Genomic DNA, 23,039 nt, shown 5'->3' on the forward strand with positions numbered 1-23,039 from the left:
AACTTTAGATAAGCTGGTTCCCGTGACCTCTTTCAACTAATACACTTAATTTCAAGTAAGTTGTTTTGGTGCCCAGAGTGTTCATTTAGAATTTGAGCCCAGATCTTGAATGTCTGAGCATTTACTTAAGAAAAACCCTCCAACAATGTACAATTTCTATGTATCCTTAAAACAAATGTCCAGTTGGTATGGCCAACTGATGGTATAAAGGGAAGAACATGACTTAGCAGAATTTATAGAACTTCCACTACAATACATCTTAACAGTTTCAAAATAATGTGGCAATATGGCAATTTTGGTTATAGTATGATAATTATAGTTAAATTGCGTATCCAATTCAATATCAAGAAATTATATATAGTGCTCTTCTAGGCAGAAACAGGTAATCAAAGTGGCAATATTGTTTTATGTGTTTTAACAAGTTTTATGCCACCTGTGTATTTATTGGTTTACAAGTTTCCCCTTCATTGTAAAGGTGTACAGGAATAAAGGTGGAATAAGGCAAGAATACTGAGATTAAATAATTTATCTTAATAAGCAGCAAAATATGTCGAATTCTTAGCAAATTGTTACTCTAATTCACACTAGTAAAAAACTGTGAATTTAAAGGTAGTTTAAAAGTAGCTCATTTTTTTTTTTTTTGTACAAAGCTCATCGTGTACCAGGAGTTCCACTAATGATATTGTCTCCCTCTCCTCAGATAACAGTGATTTAATTGCTTGCACTGTAATATCAAAGGATGGGGAACAGGTGCAAAGATTTTTGGCAGTTGATATCTACCAGATGAGCTTGGTGGAGCCAGACAGCAAAAGACTTGGCTGGGGCGTTGTAAAATTTGCAGGTTTATTGCAGGTAAATATCGTTTATAGAGCATTATATTTAGCACTCTTTATTTCTCTCTGTCAAAAATGGTTTTATTGTTTCTGTGAGATATGTGACAATGTGAACTACACAAATGTAAGTAGCCATCGTCATTCCTTTCATCCTCAAATGGTGACATGTAAATAAGCAGTGGACTTGTGTTGAATACAAGCCCATATTTTTCTTGTGTAGTAATTTGCCAAAAAATATTCTACATTTCTAAAATGCATGAAGTCTACAAGGTCACTATCTACTTCCAAATAATTTATATTTTTTGTTCTGAATTATCACGTCAGGTATTTTGAAGATAGTGCTATAAATATAGTGGAAATTATAGGAAAATTGACAGCAACGTACATGCCGATATTGACCCTGTGATCACAATAGTTCTTTAAATCCACGGTATTTATATAAAAATTGTAGATTGTAGCTATTATACAAACAATATACTCAATTGTTATTAAAATATATTTATTAATCTAAAGTTTAAATGTATATAACAATTTAATACAAAGTATACTTCAACAAAAGTACTGAAGTTAATTCAGATAAATATCTCCATTAGGATAACTGTCACTGTTCCCCCTTAATGTGGGCATCAGAGCTTAACCAAAACAAATGAACAATTATAAATTCCCAAAGGTAGGAAGAGACTAAAGAGACAAACTCCTTTTAGTATAAAAAAATATATATATATTAAGAGATAAATTATGTATGAAAAAACCTTGAGATATTTAAAAAGTTTTGAAGTATTTTGTGCAATTTATAAATTACAGGCCACACTCTAATGTCAAGAGGTAAGTATACCATAATCCTAACAATCACGATACAGCATTAAAGTGGCACTATCACCGTCTGATGACTTTGCCGAATTCACAAAGACCCCCGACTGTGACACTGCTGCTGGGCGTTCGATGGCTGTGATCGGGGGCAGGTCAAGGTGAGATTTACTTACCTGAACTTGTCCCTCGCGGGGGACGCTATCTTCTTTGATCTGCTTGTCTGAAGCGCCAGGAGCCAACGTCACTGCTGTACTCTTGGGCATGATCCACTACGGACTCAGTCAATTCCCTGCAGTCGTCACTGGTAAAGGTTGCAGGGATTGACACTTAGACTCCATCCTGAGTCTAAGAAAGTCCGTGCTTTTTCTCTGTATATCTCTTGACTGGAATTGATTTCAGTGAAATTCCAACATAGTCAAAATTAGTATTTCATGAAGATTTTAGATACAATTAGTAACACACACTCAAAGTCTTACTCAATTTAAATGTTTTAATGCGCTAATGACATCTAATAGTGCTCTTGCAATATTTTGTGTAATCCAGATAGTTACTATGTGACACTAGTGACATCCTAAAATGTAACCATACAGTATCTTGTTTAATCAGTATAAAAGGGAAAAAAGACCAGCTCGATTCATTTTCTGCAGATGCCCATACATTCTTTGCCAGAACAGGACTTGCATTGTTATAAGGGTCCTTCACCCACCAAATTATGCTCAGCAAACTCTTCTGAATAAAACAATCGCACAATTTAAGACTTTGGCACATTCTTGTGAAGTTATAGTGACCTGACCTAAATTCAGTTCGAATTTGATGGAGCTTTTTTTTTTTTTTTTTTGCACAAAAGTGCATACCATTTGTGAAAGTAGACATCATGGAGTGATGTGGTATATTTTGAACATTATTATACAGTCTGTGACGGAACAATGGTTCTTTTACTGTTATCATGAAGAAAAAAAACAGGTTGTTCCGGATAGCAATACAAATAGTTATACTTAACTACTTAATATAAAATTTCAAAGGTAGTGTAATAATTGATCCAAACAGAATAATCCCAAAGTCAATTTTGGTAAGCATTAAAGGGTCTTCGTGAGGTAGATAAATTAAGCAGGAGGTCGTATATTTTCACCAACTCTGATAAATGTTGTAATATTAAATGAAAATAAGCGACCGGAAAACCAAATTAGTGTAATATGCATTATCCGATTACACTATTGGGTTTCTTTCTAATTTTATATATTCCATGTGTGATGCACATTTACAGAGGTACCATAGAACATACCTGTGCTCCTGTAAAAGCCTTGACTGACCATCTACCCCATATCCTATGACAAGGATTGTATTGTCAGACTCTGATACATGAGAGCTAATAGCTTCTTTTTTGAAGCAATGTAGCTTTTTCAAATACAACCATAACCAGCTGCTCATTACCTCAAGTGTTTGGTGGATCTCAAACATTCTGTATTTGAGATTGACTTCCGTTATTTTGTATTTGGTTACTTGGAGAATCCAGACCACACTTCATCTGCTATCACCCACTCAATATGTTTTTTGGGACATGACTGATAATGAATTCATCTTCACTATGTTTGAGAGGATAGTTCTAGACATGTACTCTAATCAGAAAAGCACTATACAAGCTACCATTGTCATTCCAGACCCTGATCATATATCCCTATTTGTTCTGTTTCAATAGATGAAGATCTTCTTAAAGGATACCCCACTGCCCAAACAAATATTTTAAAAAACAAACAAACACTGTGTAGTAGAGAAACCCAAAATGAAAGAATGCATGTATTTAATTATGCCATTTGTTATCATTTGGGTTATATATAAAAACCGTTTACAAGTGCAGCAGTTCTATGTATGCTGCCTTGCAAGCCCTCCCCAGTCCAGACTGTTTGTGGTTGTCCAGTCACAGACTTCCCAATTCAGCACCATGTGAAGTCTTTGCAAGACAGGTGCTCTCGCTTTAGGTGTGTGGAGTGGTTCTTTAATTTACTATATTTAAGAGTTGTACCTAATATCTGGGACTCCATTGCCTCAATTTCCATCTTTGTTAACAACAATAAACACTGCTTTTTTGGTATATTAATGCCAGTAAGACTTCACAATATGACTAAGCTTCCCATGGCTTGCTAAAAAATCTGTGGAGAAAGTGACTTTTCTACCCATCTACAGGTACACTGCCCTAAAATAGACTAGAGCCTGATATCACTTGTTTCATCTAAACTCTACCTTTTTATATCATTGGGATAGTCTCTCATCCAAACTGTTGAAAGGTCAGTGAGCAACCTTGCAGAGAGTTCACTCTATCATCTTGCTGGGCAGTTGACGATCTTTGAACTACCCATTGTCGACCAAATCTGGCCATGAAAATGGATAGGTAAACTGTCGCAATACATTACATTTTCACAGTTTAGGATCTGTGGTTGTCAACAATCCTATTACCCCCTAAGGATTCATCACAAAGAATATTTAAAACACCTATCACTCAAGTAGAGCATTTATGCCCTCATTTATCACTTTAAAAAATGGTTCTTCTGCTTTCTGACACCATTCAACATCCCCCTTGGACACCCAAATACTAGAGAGTATTTCTGTTTTTAGGTTATACTTTCTGGTTTATTTTTACTACACATTTGTTGACACATTCTCATAAATGGATATGTTAATTGAATGTTATGTATGTTATGATCTTTTTTATTGCATAATGTTTTTCAAATTAAAATGTTCAGTAATACAGAGTTAAAAAAAAACTAAATTTAAATGGTTTAGTTGTAACTGAATATCTTTTGAATTTCTAGGATATGCAAGTAACAGGTGTAGAAGATGACAGCAGAGCCTTAAATATTACCATCCACAAGCCAGCTTCAACTCCTCACGCAAAGCCATTCCCCATCCTCCAGGCTACATTTATCTTCTCTGATCACATCCGATGTATAATAGCCAAACAGAGACTTGCTAAAGGACGGATTCAAGCACGGCGTATGAAAATGCAAAGAATATCTGGTATGGCTTGCACATCAAATAGCAGACATTATTCATGTACTCACACATTTTCTTTTTCTGGTAATGGATTTGAAATGACAAAAGTTTTTAAACGCAAAATGTACGTCTGACAAAAAACCAGGTACGTCCAACAAAACACGGTCGTTAAGGACCGCGGACGCACCTAGAACGTCCATGACAAATAGGAGCCCTGGGCTTACCTGGACCGGCAATCCGCAGCGATCATGGTCGGGGGGCTGCCGGAGACCCCAGCAGAAAACAAAAAATGTGAAAAATGCAAAACAACAAATATAAATGCAAATTTTGGCCAAGGTTTGTGACTAAGTGGCTACTAAAAAAGACTGGACATGCCCCATTTTTTATTTTTTTATTTTATTTAAATCCACCCAGCCTCCCTACCTTTGGGAGAGCTGGGTGGATTTCTTACCTGGGGTCTAGTGGAGCTGCTGGGCAGGCGGGCGTGCAGGCTGGGGCCGGACAGGCGGGGAGGGCGCACGGAGTGTAAGGTCTCCCTGATCAGCTTCCTCGCGCACCACAGAGTGATGCCGGGAGCCGGAGAGACGTCATTTTCCATCTCTCTGCATCACTGCGTGGAGCTGAGTAGGGAGAGCTTACACTTGGCACTCCCTCGCTGCGGGAAGCATGCCTTAGGTTGTCTTTTTTTAAAAAAATATATACATGTGAAGCGTTACTCAGGGATTCCTGGCAGATATCAGCGTTACAATGTAACTTAAAATGGTTTAGGAATAGCACTTGGCAAAGTAGCACTGATGCAGTGCCTTGGTGGGGGATGGGCATTTTTTTTTTTTTATTGTTATTTTAATATTCCATTTTTTTTAATATATATTATGTATTATATTATTTTTATTTAATTTACATTTTTATTTATATTTTTTTCGTCCCCCTTCCCTGCTTGTTAGCTGGCCAGGGAGGGGGGGATCTCATTCCCTGGTGGTCCAGTGGATGGGCTGTGCAGTGGGGGGGGGGGCTGGCAGAGAGCTGTAACTTACCTTCACAGCAGCTTCTGTCAGCTCCCTTCTCTCTCCTCCGGTCAGCTCCCCTGTCAGCAAGTCTTGCAGCCGCGCGGAGCGTTGCCACGGTAATCCGTAACAACGCTCTGACCCCGTGGCTCTCGCGAGACTTGCAGAGGGAGCTGACCGGAGGAGAGAGAAGGGAGCTGACAGGAGCTGCTGTAAAGGTAAGTTACAGCTCTCTGCCAGCCCCCAACAGGACCACCGGGCTTGTAATGAGCCCGGCGGTCCTGTCTGTATTATGGCAATGTAAGTTGCCATAATACAGACACTGACTCGAAAATAAGACGAGTGGGGGTTTTTCAGCACAAAAAATGTGTTGAAAAACTTGTCTTATACTCGAGTATATATGGTAAGTAAAAACAGAGTTGTTCCACTATACTATGAAAGATCACTTGCGTTCCATTAAGTTGCAGCTGTAACCAAGTAACTCATAAGACTGATATTTTATAGTTCAACAACAGTATTATATTTCCCAAAAGTAGGACAATTACCACTGAAATGTCTCCTAAAAACCTCTAGCCGTATGGATAGTTATATTAGAAGTAACGTTGAATCCGTTAGTGGATGCAAGCTGGGTCTATATATAAAGATAAAAACATATAAAGTATGGTATGTTCAAACCTGGCATAGTATATGAAACGATAAGGCTAGGAACAGTACCTGCGCAGCAGGTCCGCCACTTGGTGTATAATGATGGTGCAGGTAAACTCCCCATACGCAGTGGTAGCATGCAAAGCTGTATAAATCAGTGGGCAGCAGCCAAGGTATCCAATTGAGAACATGCACACTCTAAGCGGCTGCAGTAGCTGTTAGATCTGGATACCCCAGAGAACTCTGGACTAAGGTCTACACTCAGAGGTCTCAATTCAATGACCGTATTGGCATACAATAGATCAAGTAATCATAAAATGACATTAGACGATGCCCACAATTTCATACTTACATACAAACATACATAATGCAATAAAAAATATAAAGCAATGCTGTATGGCGGGTCGTAACCCGTTACAAAACATCTCGTAACAGACATCACTTACCTATACCCTTGCGTTTCACCTTGGCTAGAGTTTGGTAGGTGGAGAATGACTCGCTGGCTGGCGACTTGTTACAAATGTTATTTAGTATTTCAGTTTTAAAGTTTTGTTACCCATTAAAGGACCACTATAGTGCCCTGAGGGTGCCCCCACCCTCAGGGCCCCCCTCCTGTCGGACTGGATGGAGAGGAAGGGGTTAAATCTCACCTTTTTTTCCATATATTATTTATTTAATCTTGAATTGGTTAATGCTAAAAAAAAATTATTTTTTTTTTAAACTAGCTCTTCTGGACCTCCCTGTGCAATCATCTACAGAAGGGATTGGTTTTGGACACACCTCCACAACAACCAGCCAACACTTGCCTTTCCGGTTTTATGAACAGTCTCGACGCGGTATGAGCGATGTGACAGTACAACGTTCAGTTTTTGCATCAGTTGATAAAGTACCAGGTAAAGCAACAATAATTGTTGTTGCACCAACAACAAATCTTGGAAATTGTTAGACTTTTGTCTAATTTACTTTTACATTGCCTTTACTTTTGATCTGTGTACCTTCTAAAGCAGTAGTATTGACTGTTCTCTGACTTGCCATTATTTAATGTGTAATATAGCTAAAGGAAGATTGGAATGATGATGTTGTTATAGTGACTGGAGTGCACCTTAACTTTGCCATTAAGAAATAAATACAAGTAAAGAGACGTTTAGGTGCTCTCTATAAAACCAAAAATGTGTAAGGCAGCAGTGAACAAGCAGGACCTCCCAATACCCGCTGTGTAGTGAACAGTACAACGATCCTCTGGCTTTGACATATTTCCTGGTGCTGCTGGTTTACTGATATATCCACATATCCTTTGGTGGGGATCATACCACCACAAGTCATCATCACCAGAGCAAGTTATTGCTCTGGACACTGTAAGTAGGATATCTACATTTTCTATTCCAATTTTTGGCTTTGATATTGTACCATTGTTTTTTGTATTTTGTCTTTTTTTTATATATATGGTTGCCAAGTTTGGACATCCTAACCTCTACATATCCTAAGACGGGGATTGTACCGTCCAGGCGCTATACAGCAGAGCTCTTAGCAGCTCTGCAAAGTGTGAGTTTGCCTTTCATCTCGAATTTTACATATTTCAACATTTATTATTTAGAACATATTGCACTATTATTTTATTGTTTTTATCTCCTTTGAGTTTTTTTCCATGCTGTATTAACCGAGTCTATATGTATGTATGATATATTCATTTTATTATTGTAACACATTTTTTGGCGCGTTTTACCACTTTTTCTATTTTTCACATTAAGAAATAAATGCTTGTTTTCTTTTCTTGATTTTCTTTAGTTTTATATTAGAGAAATCGAAAGGTAAACATGCCGAAGACTTCCCTCCCCATCTTGTGTTGCATGGCATGTACTCCATGTATAGTATAGGACATTCTAAGAATAATAATGGTTGCCAGAAATTGTTTAAAAAATGTTTTAGAAAAAATAAACTATAACCCAATTTTTTTAATTTGTTTTCTATATACTGGTATCCAAGTATGTGTCAAGGCAGATACACCTTAACATATTACCAACAATTAGTCATCAGGCATAACGTGGGATAGTGTAGAACAGAGTCTGAAAAACAGACAAAAGAGTATACAGGGAACGGCTCAAGGTCAAAGACTGCGGAAATATGGGTAGAGCGAGACAACAGAGCCAAGGTCTTAGGATTCCAGGGCTCGGGGGAGCTAAAGGAATCTAGGAGCAAACCTCCCTGGCTGTTTGATTGATAGCCAGGAAGCGATTCATTATTTAACAATAATAAGTTTCTCATAAAAATCAACACTTTTATAAAGTGCCATTTAATGGGATGCTCCTGACCCATAAAGCACTACTGCAAATTGATGTGCTTTATGGATGTGGAATGGTTTACGTTGCACATGCACTTTAGGTTCAATATTGTGCAGAATCCATGCCATTCCTGACTGTATTTTCCTGAGATCCCGATCCTCCTATTCATAGTATCCTTGTATGTTTCATAGCAAGTATAATTTCATAGCAAGTCAGAATGCCATGCATGACAGCAGGAAACCCCTTTCTTTGCCACTGTTTTATGAGACAGGCTGCTTTCTTGCATTGCATTAGATGGAGGTGCACAGTCAGGGAAGAGCTGTTAATCTTTCAACCAGTAATGAGGCAATATTTTCTCAGCCTATTTTAGCATCGGCACCCATGGCTGTAGTTTTGGTTGTTAAGTCATACTTTTGGAAAATATGATGAGGTGATGAATACATTTTAAAATAAGTGAGGTTTAAAAAACATAAGAGGATAAGAGATCTTATAATGCCCTTTTAGCTTTAGTTTATTTCAGATGCTGGAATTCCAATTTGCTAAATGTTTATGATCGTTTACTTGCTCAACAATATTTAAAATCCTATCAAAAGGGGAAAAAAGCACTTATCTGGTTTCCACAGCTTGGTGTCCAAGGTTAGAATTTTTCTGTAGTGTTAATGTTTTTGACACAATTCCTGGTAGTGATGGTGTAATATAATGCAATCATTGGAGGATATAATAAATTAAGTAGTAAATGAAATGACTTTACTTTATTACTCTTGGTATAGAGTTATAACATTATAACATACTCAGATATAACATTTGAGCCCAAATATGCAATGGTGTTAACTTAGTAAGAACAACTTAGGCAATGAAAACAGAACAATAATGGCAACTATAAATATTCAATATGTACAGCATATGACATCCAAAGGTAGTGATGATAAAGCACAGTGAAGTAGAAATTCCTTATATAAGTTGGATTGGTTTGACAATCAATTAATTGTTTAGAGGAACCAGGAGATTTACGTGGTATAACACTGAATAGAAGGTACAATTGGGTATAGTTTCGTGCAGTTTGGAAGTTTCAGAGAGGAGTGAGCTGTGTATGTTGCCCAGTCAACAATGGGTCCAGTGAGACTTTGGTGAAAACGGGAGTCTTTAGCAGAGAGAGCAAAAAAAGGCAATGGAAGAGGCTTAACGTGGGACGTGCACTTGCGATTAAGCCTATGAGTAAGAGCAGAGTCTTTGGAGAGAGTGAATATTGAAGCAATGCAATTATTGAGTTTACCATGAGTTGAGCACTTGAAAACAAATTATGTATGAATGAGGCAACGGATGAATGGGAGAAATACAAAAATGGAGGAACAAGGGCTGCGCCAAGTAAGATAATGGTGGTGAGACAATGTCTAGAATAAAGACACCTGTGAGCACTATCAGTTGTTTCTTTTTATCCCCTTCCCGAGTGACGGACACACCACAGACGGAAGAAACCCACTATATCCCATAAGCGGGAATCATACCGCTGTACGCCCTTCATGCTAGAGCTGGTCATAGCTCTTGCAAATGTGAGCTTATTATTTTATACTAGTTCCTACTGATATTTTATCCCAGAAAGCACTATCAGTTGTTTCTTTTTATCACCTGAAGGAAGAAACCCACTATATCCCATAAGCGGGGATCATACCGCTGTACACCCTTCACGCCAGAGCTGGTCATAGCTCTCGCAAATGTGAGTTTAATATTATCTATTATATACTAGTTACCCATTGGACCAGACATATTGCACTATTGGCTGCCTCTCTCCTCTGTCTTTAATAAAAACGAAATTACTGTATAGCCATGTGAGGACACGCCCTCTGCAATAAACACTTTAGACCAAAGCGAGGTCGTCATATCTGGACTATTCCTATCTTCTTAAGTTGTGGAAATTTGAACATAGTTCTACCCTTTTGCCGTTTTATCCTTTATTCTAGACATTGTCTCACCACCATTATCTTACATTGCGCAGCCCTTGTTCCTCCATTTTTGTATTTCTCCCATTCATCCTTTGCCTCATTCATACATAATTTGTTTTCAAGTGCTCAACTCATGCTAAACGCAAGTGCACGTCCCACGTTAAGCCTCTTCCATTGCCTTTTTTTGCTCTCTCTGCTAAAGACTCCCGTTTTCACCACTGGACCCATTGTTCACTGGGCAACATACACAGCTCACTCCTCTCTGAAACTTCCAAACTGCACAAAACTATACCCAATTTTACCTTCTATTCAGTGTTATACCACGTAGATCTTCTGGTTCCTCTAACTAAACAATTAATTGATTGTCAAACCAATCCAACTTATATAAGGAATTTCTACTTCACTGTGCTTTATCATCACTACCTGTCAGGGTACCTGAAGTCTCTACCTCCGAGAGAGGTAGAGACTTAGACGTCTATCCATCCGGACGGGCTGTTTCCTCTGTTCCTCGCGGTCCACCCGGTCACGTAAACGCCGGCCGCGAGGGAGTCACTTCCTTTTGTAGCAGGACGTCCGGAAACCGACGTCATGACGCCAGCCCGGAACGACCTGTCACTCAATCCTTTAGAGACTAATCAGATCTCGTCGGAGGCGTGTCTATCCCTCCGAGCCAGGGTATTTAAACTTGCTTCTCCCATTTGCTCATTGCCCTGTCGTGGTTCTAGCCTGTCTAGTCACACAGTGCTCTGGTATTTTCTGTTATCCCTTGGTTCCGACCCGGCTTGTTTGACTTACTCTGTTTACCTCTGTTATCCTTGACCCGGCTTGTTCCTCGCTTACCTGTCCTCTCGTTCCCTCGACCTCGGCTTGTCTCTGACCATTCTCTATACTCTCCGTACGTTAGTCCGGCCATTCTAAGGTCCGGTATACGTATCCTGTACCTGTTTGTACTCTGCGTGTTGGATCCCTGTCCCGATCCTGACACTACCTTTGGATGTCATATGCTGTACATATATGTACATATGTACATATGTACAGTATCAATACATATATTTATAAAGAGATTAATATACAGATGAACAAATCAAAATTTTTGATACATACTGTATTAAATAAGAAATGTGTCCCTGTCCCCATCCAGATCCGCAAATTAGCATGAATAATAAATGAAAAGCCAAAAATGTATGTGTTCTGAATTAGAGAAGTTACTCATGAGATAAAATACAAATGGAATGGGAAAAGGCAGCATTGAAACAATATTTAGCAGAAGGAACACCATTCTCGGGTGCTCTGATAATAGTCCATAAAAAAGAAAGATTTAGGCAATAATGGAAAGCACATTAGACTGCAACACACCGGAGATTACACAAACCTGCCGGAGATACTCACTCTATGCCTGTCAACGTTTCCTAGCCTGGGAAACATACTTGCCGATACTCTGGGGCCTACCGCGCCTCCCAGCAGGCAAGAGTTCTGCGACCAATGTCTGGTCATGTTCTGGAGGAACTGGACTCCAACTTGGAAGTCAGTGGGTGGGGTAAAAGGGTGTGCCACTGACGCAAATTACGTAACCAGAAATGCTGAAAGTGGCGAACATGCCCAAGAAGGGGGCATGTCTGCCCAAAGAATTAAATGGTCAACCCAGCATGAATGCATGTCAGGCTGCCTGCCAATCATGCAGGTTGGCCAACTAAGGGCATAATATGCAGACTGCACCCTGAGCTTAAATGTGTCTAATGAGGACTGACACTCACATGTCCACTTGTCTCTTTAACTTCTTACTATCAGGCAGAAGCTCCTGTTATGTAGTCTGGGACAGAGAGAAGTTGAGTGTAGAAGATGGGTGACATGCCACAGTGTTAGAGAGACCAAAGTCAGCATTATTTTAACTAATTTCATTGTCGGCAAGTGCACACAAAAATACCTGCCTTGCTAATTTGCATAAATAATTATGTATGCGTGACATCATATGATGTAACTCACAAGGAGTGACCTAAAAGAAAATTTTGTAAAATCATCAAAAAACTACTTAGTTTGATTCTGCTGTATAGATGAATTGCTCCCAGTGTCTCTAGGTCCCCTAGTGTCTGTGTCCCTATGTATCACAGTTCATTTTCCCGATGTCGCTCAGTGCCCCTTGTTCTCCCTGTCCCCTAGTCTCCCACTGTCCCCATGTCGCAGTGTCCCCTAGTGTCTGTAACCAGATCTCCCAGTGTCCCTATTGTTCAGTGTCTCAGTGCCCCATGTCTTCCAGTGTCCCCTTGTGTCCCTATGTCTCCCTGTGTCCCCTAGTATCTGTGTCACCATCTCTTCCTGTGTCCCATGTCACTAGGACACTAGGGGCACTGAGACTTGGAGATAATGAGAGACTTTGGGACACTGAGACACTATGGACACTGGCTGGGAGAGTATGGTATACTGGGAGACATAGGGACACTGTGTCCCCTAGTGTCTCTGTGTCCTCTAGTGTTTCAGTGACCCTTAGTCTCTGTGTCCCAATGTATCTCAGTGTTCCCAGGTTTCCTAGTGTCCCAGTGTCCCCATGTCTCTGCAGCCTTTCCCCCGATCCTTCACTTACCCGAGCTGTAGGCTGTCTCTGCATCCTGGGAGCTGCATTCTATACTCTCTGTGCTGTGTAGCTGCTCCCCTGCTGATCAGTGAGTAGAGAGAGGCAGGGATATGCTGTAACTTCCTATTCCTACCTCTCTTCACACACAGCAACCCCTACTGATTGGCGCCTGTCCAGGCGGTGACAGCACGGGTCCTGTCCTATACCCAGGCAGTCCCCCTTGCTGATTGTGATCACATAGCTGAAATAGCCATCTGAAGCTCTGCCTGTAGGGGAACGGCCTGATTTGTCATGCAGTCCCCCCAAACACTTCAAATAACAAAAAAAAAGAAAATACACGTACACAAATACAGAGTTTGCATTTGGCAACCTAGGATTTATTGTGATGTTTCCATTGGAGAGATTGGCAACTCCAAAGGAGCAGTTAGGCATTGTGAACTTTTTTTTTTAATAACTCTTTATTTGAATTTTTTATCACACAAAAAAAAAGTACAAAATACATATAGAATTAACGTACAAAGACTTAACATTTACTCATACATAATACATTCTACCTGTGTGAAAAAGGGGGGCTGAGCAGGGAAGAGCAATTATTTTCTTTTCTTTATATGGCTTATCTAATTCTGAAGTGAATGTTTGTTTTATTTAGGTTTTATTAAATGCCCACATTTTATCAAGACATTTCTCTCATCATTTTATTCCTGACCGAATACCGTAATTATTTTTCCAGCATACACCCAATTCCATCTTTAATTGGAAATTTAGTTGTTTTGCCCATTGATATTAACTGATTTCTATAGGTTGTTTCCATTCTCTCACTATGAGAATCTTCACAGCCAGGAAACTATGTGTAACCAGATAATAATAATTTGATGTAGCTAAATCAGGCCAGCCCATATGCAATAACTTGGACTTTTTTCAATTTTAGTCTTATACATATCATAAGATATTTTATAGACCTGATCCCATATAGTTTTGATTTTTGGGCAGCCCCAATTCATCTCCAACATACATTTGAGACACTAGTGTCCATTTTGTTTAATCTGGTCGGAACCAAGTACCACCTATTACATACTTTAAAACGAGTTTCGATCAAAATTATATTATGGCCATTTTTTTTTTTTACACCAAGCACCAACATCTATGTTAATGTTGCACTCTGTTTACCATTTTTAAAACTGTTTTGTAACGATAATTTGTGGCATCGTTCGGGTCAACATATAGCATTTTGATAAAAGTTTTGACGTTTTCATTGGTGCAAAAAATTGTTTCATACAGATGGCATTTTTACTTTTTCCCTTTTCAAAATGTATTAGAGACAAGTGATTTGATTCTTAAGAAGTTACTAATAATACTCTTTCATAATATTATTTACATCTTTAATTTTCTTTTCTTTCCACAAGTCTAACTTTAGATAATCTATAAGCGACTCTAGAATCTCCAATTCCATAAAACCATAAATGTTCTCGTTATTTTTAATCTTTTTTTCTTAGTTTTTTCTTAGTTTAAAGATTTTATTTTTAATTTCTTTTAATACCAGATACCTTTTTCTTGCCAAACAAGTTTATTTATATCGCTTTTATTTAATAATTGGGTCTCTAATATAAACCAACTTGTTTCCCTCGCTTCCTTTTTAGTTAGAAGAGTGGATGGATTATACTAGCCTCATTGTGTTTTTTAATATTGGGAAATTCATACCACCTTGGCTGGGACTATTTGTCAGCAGGTCCAGATTAATGCGTGGTCTCTTCCCTGTCCACACAAAATTTCTAAAATTTCTCTAAACAATTTCTAACCAGCTGTCTGGTATTTTTAGAGGGATCATTTAAAAAAAAAAAAATAATAAATATGTCCAGTTAGGGAGAATATAGGCATTGATGATATTAATTCTACCTGACCAGCTCAGAAAATTATTATTCCACTTTTTTTAACATTTGGTTTGCTAATCTAATCCGTTTCAGAACATTCTCTCCAACAATTCAATTTGTTTTGTCAGCAAGCGTAACACCCAAATACTCAAAACTCCCCTTAGATTTTCTAAAGCTATGCATTTCTAATATTAGTTTTTTGTATTAGCATCACAATTTTTGAACATAACCACAGATTTATTTATATTCATCTTGTAATTAGATATCTCACTGTACTGGGCAATCTCATTCATTAAGTGTGGAATGGAAGCGATCTGATCAGTCAAAGTATTGTCATCCTCATGCACATCTTAAGATCTTTTGAAGCTACTGGAATCCCCCTGATATTTGGGTTCTACTTTATTCTAGTTGCTAGGGGCTCCATGGATATTATGTGTAATACTGGTGACAGCGGGCATCCCTGATGGGTGCCATTGCCCAAAGTAAAACAATCAGAACATAAATCTGCACCCACCACCCTGGCCATCGGATTTTGGTACATGGCTTTACTTGCTGCTTTCATCCATCCACAGAAACCCATGGACTCCAAGACCCCGAACATATATCCCCATTCCGACCCTTTCAAAGGCCTTTTCTGCATTCAATGACAGGGTCAGAAGGGTCTTCCCCGATCTCTCTCCCCAATCCAAAATATTGATCAAACGTCTCGAGTTAGCACTTGCCTGTCTAGTGGGGACAAAACCGATTTGGTCTTCATGAATTAAACTAGGTAAAATATTCTTTATCCTCTCAGCTAATATTGCCGAGAACAGCTTAGAGTCTACATTTAGTAGAGCGATTGGGCGATAGTTTTTAAGTTCCAAAGGATCTTTCTCTTTTTTAAGAATCGGTATTATATTTGTATAGAGCATTTCTTTTGGTCCAGAACCCTTATCTACAATCTCGTTAAAAGCGTTGGCTAAATGTTCACACTAGGGATCGACCGATATTGATTTTTTTAGAGCCGATACCAATACCGATAGTCTGTGAACTTTCAGGCTGATAGCTTACCGATACTCTGTACATTTACCATTAAAAAAAATAATCTATTTCTACACAAATCTACTGTTAACTGAACATGTTTATTTTTATATATTTTGAAAATCTTTTTTTTTTATTAAGGTAAATGCACAAAATATACATGCCAGTCAGAATTTGTTTTCAAGAATATATGTGTGTGTAGTGGATGCAGTGAGAGTATTTGATTAGTGAATGCAGTGTGTGTGTGTGTGTGTGTGTGTGTGTGTGTTTGTGTAGTGGATGCAGTGGATGTTTGTGTAGTGGATGCAGTGGGTGTTTGTGTAGTGGATGCAGAGTGGATTTGTGTAGTGGATATAGTGTGTATATAATTAATGCAGAGTGTGTGTGTTTGTGTAGTATGTGTATAGTGAATGCAGTGTGTATAGTTAATGCAGTGTGTGTGCAGTGTGTATAGTGAATTCGGAGTGTGTGTGTTTGTGCCATGAGTGTTTGTGTAGTGTGTGTGTGTGTATATAATGAATGCAGTGTGTTTGTGTAGTGTGTGTTTGTGCAATGAGTTTGTGTAGTGTGTGTATATAATGATTGCAGTGTGTTTGTGTAGTGTGTGTATGTAATGAATGCAGTGTGTTTGTGTAGTGTGTGTATGTAATGAATGCAGAGTGTGTTTGTGTAGTGTGTGTATGTAATGAATGCAGAGTGTGTGTTTAAAATGAGGGTGGCATTTTTATATTTTTAACTTTTTTTTTAAATATTAAAAGAAATTAAATTATGTTTTAGTCCCTCCTCCCTGCTTCTTACCTGGCCAGGGAGGGGGGGGGGGGAGGTATGGCATTCCCTGGTGGTCTGGTGGCATGGACTGTGCACAGAGGGGGCAAGCACACTCTTACCTTCCCAGCAGCTCCCCTGTCTAACACTCGCGGCCTGTGTGCCGCGCAGAACGTTGCCGTGGTAACCTGTGGCAACGCTCTGACGGCCACAGGACTCGCGAGATTTAGACCGGGGAGTTGAAGGGAGCTGCTGGGAAGGTAAGTAAGAGTGTGCTGGACCCTCCAGGGATGCCGCAGGCCCCCCAGGACCCTGATGGCGGCCCTGGTCTGCATTATCGGCAATATCAGAGTTTCCACCTGTGACCATATACCCTTGTCGTTGACACTACGAGTTTCCACTATGAGTTTCCACCTGTGACCATACACCCTAGTCGTTGACTCATAAGGACCTTTTCCTGCCAACGTGGATCATTCAAATTTTGGACTATTGCAGAACTGCTTGGACTTCTGTATATTTCTATAAGTATTACTTTCACTTATTTTTAAGGCGCAACCTTTACTTTTTTTTTTTTATATACTTATCCTGAGGGGATTGGAGGGGACCCCCCATTCTATAGGTGTGCTGCCTATACTTTATATCATTCCATTCCTGTTGTCATATCAGCGCTGACCCTTTTTTGTGTTTTTTCGTTATTGACTGATGTTGCTGAAAATATAGAATATTGGCCGATAATATCAGCCAGACCGATAATCGGTCGATCCCTAGTTCACACAATATATCTTTATAAATCTTGTAAAATTTATTAGTCATCCCATCTGGGCCAGGGGTCTTAAAATTTACTAGCCTTTCGATGGCTAATTTAAATTCTAATTTAGTGAGAGGGGCATTCATATTATTATTTTGTTCCTGTGTTATTACTAAAATCCCCTGTGACAACCAGTATTCCCATTTTAACTTTTCCAACCCTATCCGTTACCATTTTTAAATATTTTGTTGGTAATACGTTTGGCGAGTAAAGATTTACAAAGGTATATGTAACTGAGTCTATCCTGCATACTAGAATTTGGATCTTCACTATCCAACTCTGTATATAATATTTCCTTATTAATCTGTTTTGAAAAAATAATGACAACTCCTCTTTTTTTTTTTCCCTCCACCAATGCATGTATAACTTCTTCATACAACTCATAATTCCATCTAACTTTCTCTTCCCTTTTCCAGTGAGTCTCTTGTATCAAAACTATGTCTATTTTTTCTTTTCTGAGTAATTCGTAAAGAAGTTTTCTTTTACATGGGGTGTTTAGCCGCTGTGTGTTCATAGAAATACACTTCAGAATTCTATTCTATTCCTGTTTTCTCCTCATCCCTTTCTCAGTCCTCCTCACAGGATCAACCTAAATAACAATCACACAACATGGAAATTCCCTACTGTAAAAGGGATAGCCGCATACATTCTCACACAAAGGGTGACAAAAAGCCCCCTCTTTGTGTTGTGTAACAACGAACATTCTTCACAATGTCACTAGCTAAGATCTTCTATAAGATCTCAAAGCAGGGGTATTATTAGGGGATTGACATGGACCAGCGCTTCAAATAAAAATTGTTTACATCCTTTACCTCCATTTATGGCCCAAAAAATATATATTTTTTTAAAATCTACAAGTCTGAACAGAAAACTGCGGCAAACATAGACTTAATATTGGAAAGCAGACTTTACATCTATTGAGGTTTATAACCACCATTTAATTAGACCTACCTGTTCGTGACACAAATTGGATTTCTCAAACTTATTCTATATTACCTTTAATATTATGTGGTTTTTTTTACATTATTTCTTTGTGGACTTTTATTGTGATTTGAGCAGGGCTTATTTTTTTTTTATAGCTGATATTAATAGTCAACAACAATGTGTTGCTGAGAAGGATTTTTTTTGTTTGCTTGTATGTTACTCCTGGCAAGATAACCACCATAGCATACTATAGTGGCTATGGTACATTGAGTTTACCTTTAAGTTTTTGACAACCTTTAATATTTATTTGGACTGAAACTAATGTTGAAGATTGTCTTAGAGTTTAATGTATTCTTCACTTTATATATATATATATATATATATATATATATATATATATATATATATATATATTATTTATTTCTACTGTATAATAATAATGATCTATCATTCTGTTTCAGGCTTTGCAGTAGCCCAATCTATAGACCAACAGGTTATATCACCACCAGCTTCATCTCCTTCATCTAATGGTAGCCCCAGCGGAAGTACTGGGGCATGTGACTCTTTAACAACGAGCTTAACATCAACACCCTCAACAGTACAGAGCCCATCAGGTATTATCACTTTCTTCATTTCAAGAAGATTGCCCCGTAAAAATGCTTTTCACTAATATTTGTAGTAACTGTCCACACAGACTTACCAACCAAAGTCTGTGAGATGCTTTTACGGAGGCGGGAGAGGGGGAGTTCCTTTTCCTTGCCCATGTCATCATAATATATTAAAGGACATAATATTAAAATGAAGCATTATTGCAAAACGTTTACAATGTCCCTTGCTTTTCTGTTTACATAAAAAATCATTAATGCTAGAGAATGATTTCTGAAAAGTATTTTTCTAGCTAATTCTAGAAATATGTACATAACTATATTTTTTTATAGTTAAAATATAAAATTCTAATTTTTTTGTTACTGTCAACAGTGTTATTGTTGTATTGATAATCTGTATGCTAATACATATGTTATTTTTCCTGATAAAGAAACTTTTTGGGAGGGTTATGTGACATTCAAAAGATTTATATGATGTTTATGAAATAATTCCACTGAATGTTCTGTAACATAAAAACAACATGGTATCCTAATAAAACAAGAAAGTCTAAAGAAATATTACAATGGTGCTTTACTATGCAATTATTTGTAGTTCGTAAAACATTTTAAATGGGAAGGGGAGTCGAGGCAATTAAGAAGTTCTGTTACATTAAAAAATAATGGGGTAGTGTCTGCTGGCCTGCACAAACTAAGACAAAGCATTAAAACTCAAACATTTACTTTTAAAGCCTCAATTTAAAATGATTGGATAAGCTTTTCAAATGATTTAATATTTTTGGAAAAACTTTTAAAAGCATTTCATATTTTAAAAACAATGTAATATTGTAATATTTTGAGTTTTGAATATCTTGAGTTTATTTTTTATTTTTTTCTATTATTTGGATAAACTTATTTTCAAAGTTCTCTAAAAAAAATGTAATCATTTGAAAAGCTTATTCAAAAATATTACATTGATTAAAGTGTACAAGCTGTCGGTCTATTCCAGACTCCTTCATTACCGAGCACTTTTTGTTTAAAAACATATTAGCATAACATATATTTGAAGCAAGGGATACCTAGCAAGCTTATAAACATAACAAAATATCTGGTGTCATTTATATAGCAAACTTTCAAACCGGGTCTGAAATGATAAAAAGTGTAAAAGCAAAAGAAACTTCTATTTTCTCGCATAAGTAGATGTGGCAAAAATAGAAAAGTAAAATGGTCAAATACCTTGCTTATTTAAGTATTTGTAAGGATCCTAAGGAAATAATTAGCAGTACAAAATTACTAAAATTATTACAAATTTCAACAGAATGTAAATAGAATGTCTGCATTTGAGCATACTTCCTATATACAGTAAATACAGTTTAATCATACATTTCTAAATAATGCTATTTAAAACTGTTAATGCAATATTTATCAAGATCTGCAAAGCTAATGTTATATTAAGAGGGAAATGGTAGAGGCCATTCATTCCTCCCCTCTCTCTGACTGTAGGAATGGTATGACTAATTGAAACGTCCTTTACTGTTGGTAAGCTTACATTTTCAGCAAATACATAGTCATTATATCAGTGACCTGTGGCTCCCGGCAGAGAAATTAATTCCTTTAAAGGTTGGTAAGCATAAATAGAGTATTACATAGTTATATATCTGATAAGACATCCATCCATCACGTTCAGACATTCAAATGTTTAAGTGAAGGTGAGTGAGGCTTCATGTACTAGATTTCATTCTTCAAATTACATGAAAATAAAAATGTTTATACTCAATTTAGGTAGTGAAGTGGTTAAGGCATTCCTGAAATATTGAGAAGCATTCTGAACTGCATTCTAAAGAAGTCTTAAAGGCAGAACATTTTTCTACAGTGCTATTTACTCATAGCATATTGGCAACTGCAGTTCCAGCCCACTTTCTCTTTGGCAGTATAGGAATGACCTGATGTCAGTTATTAATGACAGGACCGTAGCTGATCTCCAATAGCAGATTATGCTTAGGTCCTTCCACTTCATGCAGTGGTATACTATTTAATAGACAAATTTAAAACCCTGTGGTTCCTGTACAGTCACACTTCACACCATGGGCCCCATTAATTTAGCAGAGGTTTCAGTGCCAAACCATTGTTCTTGAGGAAGATTACCCATACTATATGAAATTAAAGATTCTCAATATGTGGTCATGTATACCATGCCTAAATGTCACTGCCATCTTACTTATACTACTTTGTTATAGAAAATAAATGTTCTTCACCAAACAACTCAATTGAGCCATGGTTTGGGGGACTGGTACGGCATAACACATTTTCTTTCTTTTTCCCAATTAAAGTTCATGTGGGGTTCACAATTAACATACAATATAAAATATAACCGTTTATGATAATACGAGTACAAGTATCACAGGGACCTGGCTTTCCTGCCTCTTTATGTTTTGGTGGGCTACAGTTCTCCCATACTCCCAGACCCAACAACTGTAAAGGAGGTGGTGTAGGCATCATTCTCTCTCCTCAATGTACCTTTCAACCAATCTCTCCTGCCCCTGCCCTATCCTTTACTTCCTTTAAAGTTCACACTGTCAGCCTTTTTAAACCCACTTCTTTAAGAATTGCTATCATCTACTGCCCACGGTCATCCTAAGCTATTTATTAAGCACTTTTCTTCCTGGCTACCTCACTTCCTCTACTCTAGCACCCCTTCCCTTATACTTGGGGATTTCAATATCCCAATCAACAACCTCAACTCCACTGATGCCTCTCATCTGCTCTCTGTAACCTCCTGCTTTGGGCGCACGCAGTGGTCTAAATCAGCAACCCATACAGTGGGAAACACTCTTTATCTCGCCTTCACCAAACTCTGTACCGCCTCTAATCTCTCCAATATTCCTTTTTCCTCAATCTGACCACCATCGGCTCTCTTTTGACATCCACACACCCAGGACCCAATGGACACCATCCTCTGCACATCAATATCACAGAAAACTCCAATCTCATGACCTAGAGAACTTCTCCACTAACCTCTAAACTCCTTTACCTATCTCAAACCTCACCTGCCCTAGCTCTGCAATCTCCTTCTACAATTCCACCCTCTCCTTTCAACTAGACATCATGGCACCCCCTACACGTAAACACAGCAAGCACCCCCAACTACAACCTTGGCACACCAAGCTGACTCGATACCTCCAAAAATGCTCCAGAACTGCTGAACGCTGCTGGAGGAAGTCTCACTCCACATCTGACTTTCTCCACTATAAATATATGCTTTATGGTGCTTTATTACAGCTTGGCTCTTTCCTCTGAAAAAGTAAATTACTTCAATACCCTCATAACCACACTCTCCCGCTAACCCAAATGACTATTCCACACTTTTAACTCTCTTCTTTGCTCCTTCTACCGCCTTAACAGCCACAAACTTTGCAACTCACATCACTGACAAGATCTCTACAATCAGGGAAGAGATCTCTCATCTCTCTTCTTCCCTTACAATACTTCCCTCAACCTCACACCCTCTGCTGTATATGCTCATTCGGTTTCTGATCTGCTCCGGTCCTCCCGTCCCACCACCTGCTCCCTTGATTGTATTCCCTCCCATCTCATCCATACTCTGTCTCCTTCTCTTGCTTTACCTCTCACAAAAATTCTCAATCTCTCTCTATCTTCTGGCATATTTCCATTAACCTTCAAACAAGCAACTGTAACCCGATAAAAAAACAACAAAAAAAACATAACTCACCGTCCAACTACCGCTCTGTCTTTTGCATCCAAGATCCTTGAAAGACTTGTTTATGTAAAATAGACAGACTTCCTCGAGTCCAATTCTCTGCTCGACCCACTTCAGTCTGGTTTCCGCGCTCAGCACTCTGTAGAAACGGTTCTGACCAAAGTTCCAAACGATCTACTAGCTGCAAAATGTCACGGTCACTACTCTATCTTAATTCTGCTTGACCTTTCTGCTGCTTTTGATACTGTTGATCATCAACAGCTTCTTCTCATCCTCCGTAATCTCGG

The 23,039-nt window shown here is 38.2% G+C and overlaps 1 protein-coding gene across 5 annotated transcripts in view; it reads left to right on the plus strand.

Annotated features, from left to right (window-relative positions):
• Positions 1-23,039, plus strand: part of CLEC16A (C-type lectin domain containing 16A) — a 156,412-nt gene that overhangs the window by 86,438 nt on the left and 46,935 nt on the right. For all 5 annotated transcript variants that reach the window (XM_063430278.1, XM_063430273.1, XM_063430275.1 and 2 more), the window contains 4 exons: positions 701-852; positions 4,451-4,655; positions 7,006-7,173; positions 18,915-19,067. In XM_063430278.1, the coding sequence (XP_063286348.1) occupies positions 701-852; positions 4,451-4,655; positions 7,006-7,173; positions 18,915-19,067 (678 nt within the window). The remainder of the gene's footprint in view (positions 1-700; positions 853-4,450; positions 4,656-7,005; positions 7,174-18,914; positions 19,068-23,039) is intronic.

The sequence above is a fragment of the Pelobates fuscus genome, chromosome 8 (assembly GCF_036172605.1).
Source record: "Pelobates fuscus isolate aPelFus1 chromosome 8, aPelFus1.pri, whole genome shotgun sequence".
Classification (NCBI taxonomy): domain Eukaryota; kingdom Metazoa; phylum Chordata; class Amphibia; order Anura; family Pelobatidae; genus Pelobates; species Pelobates fuscus.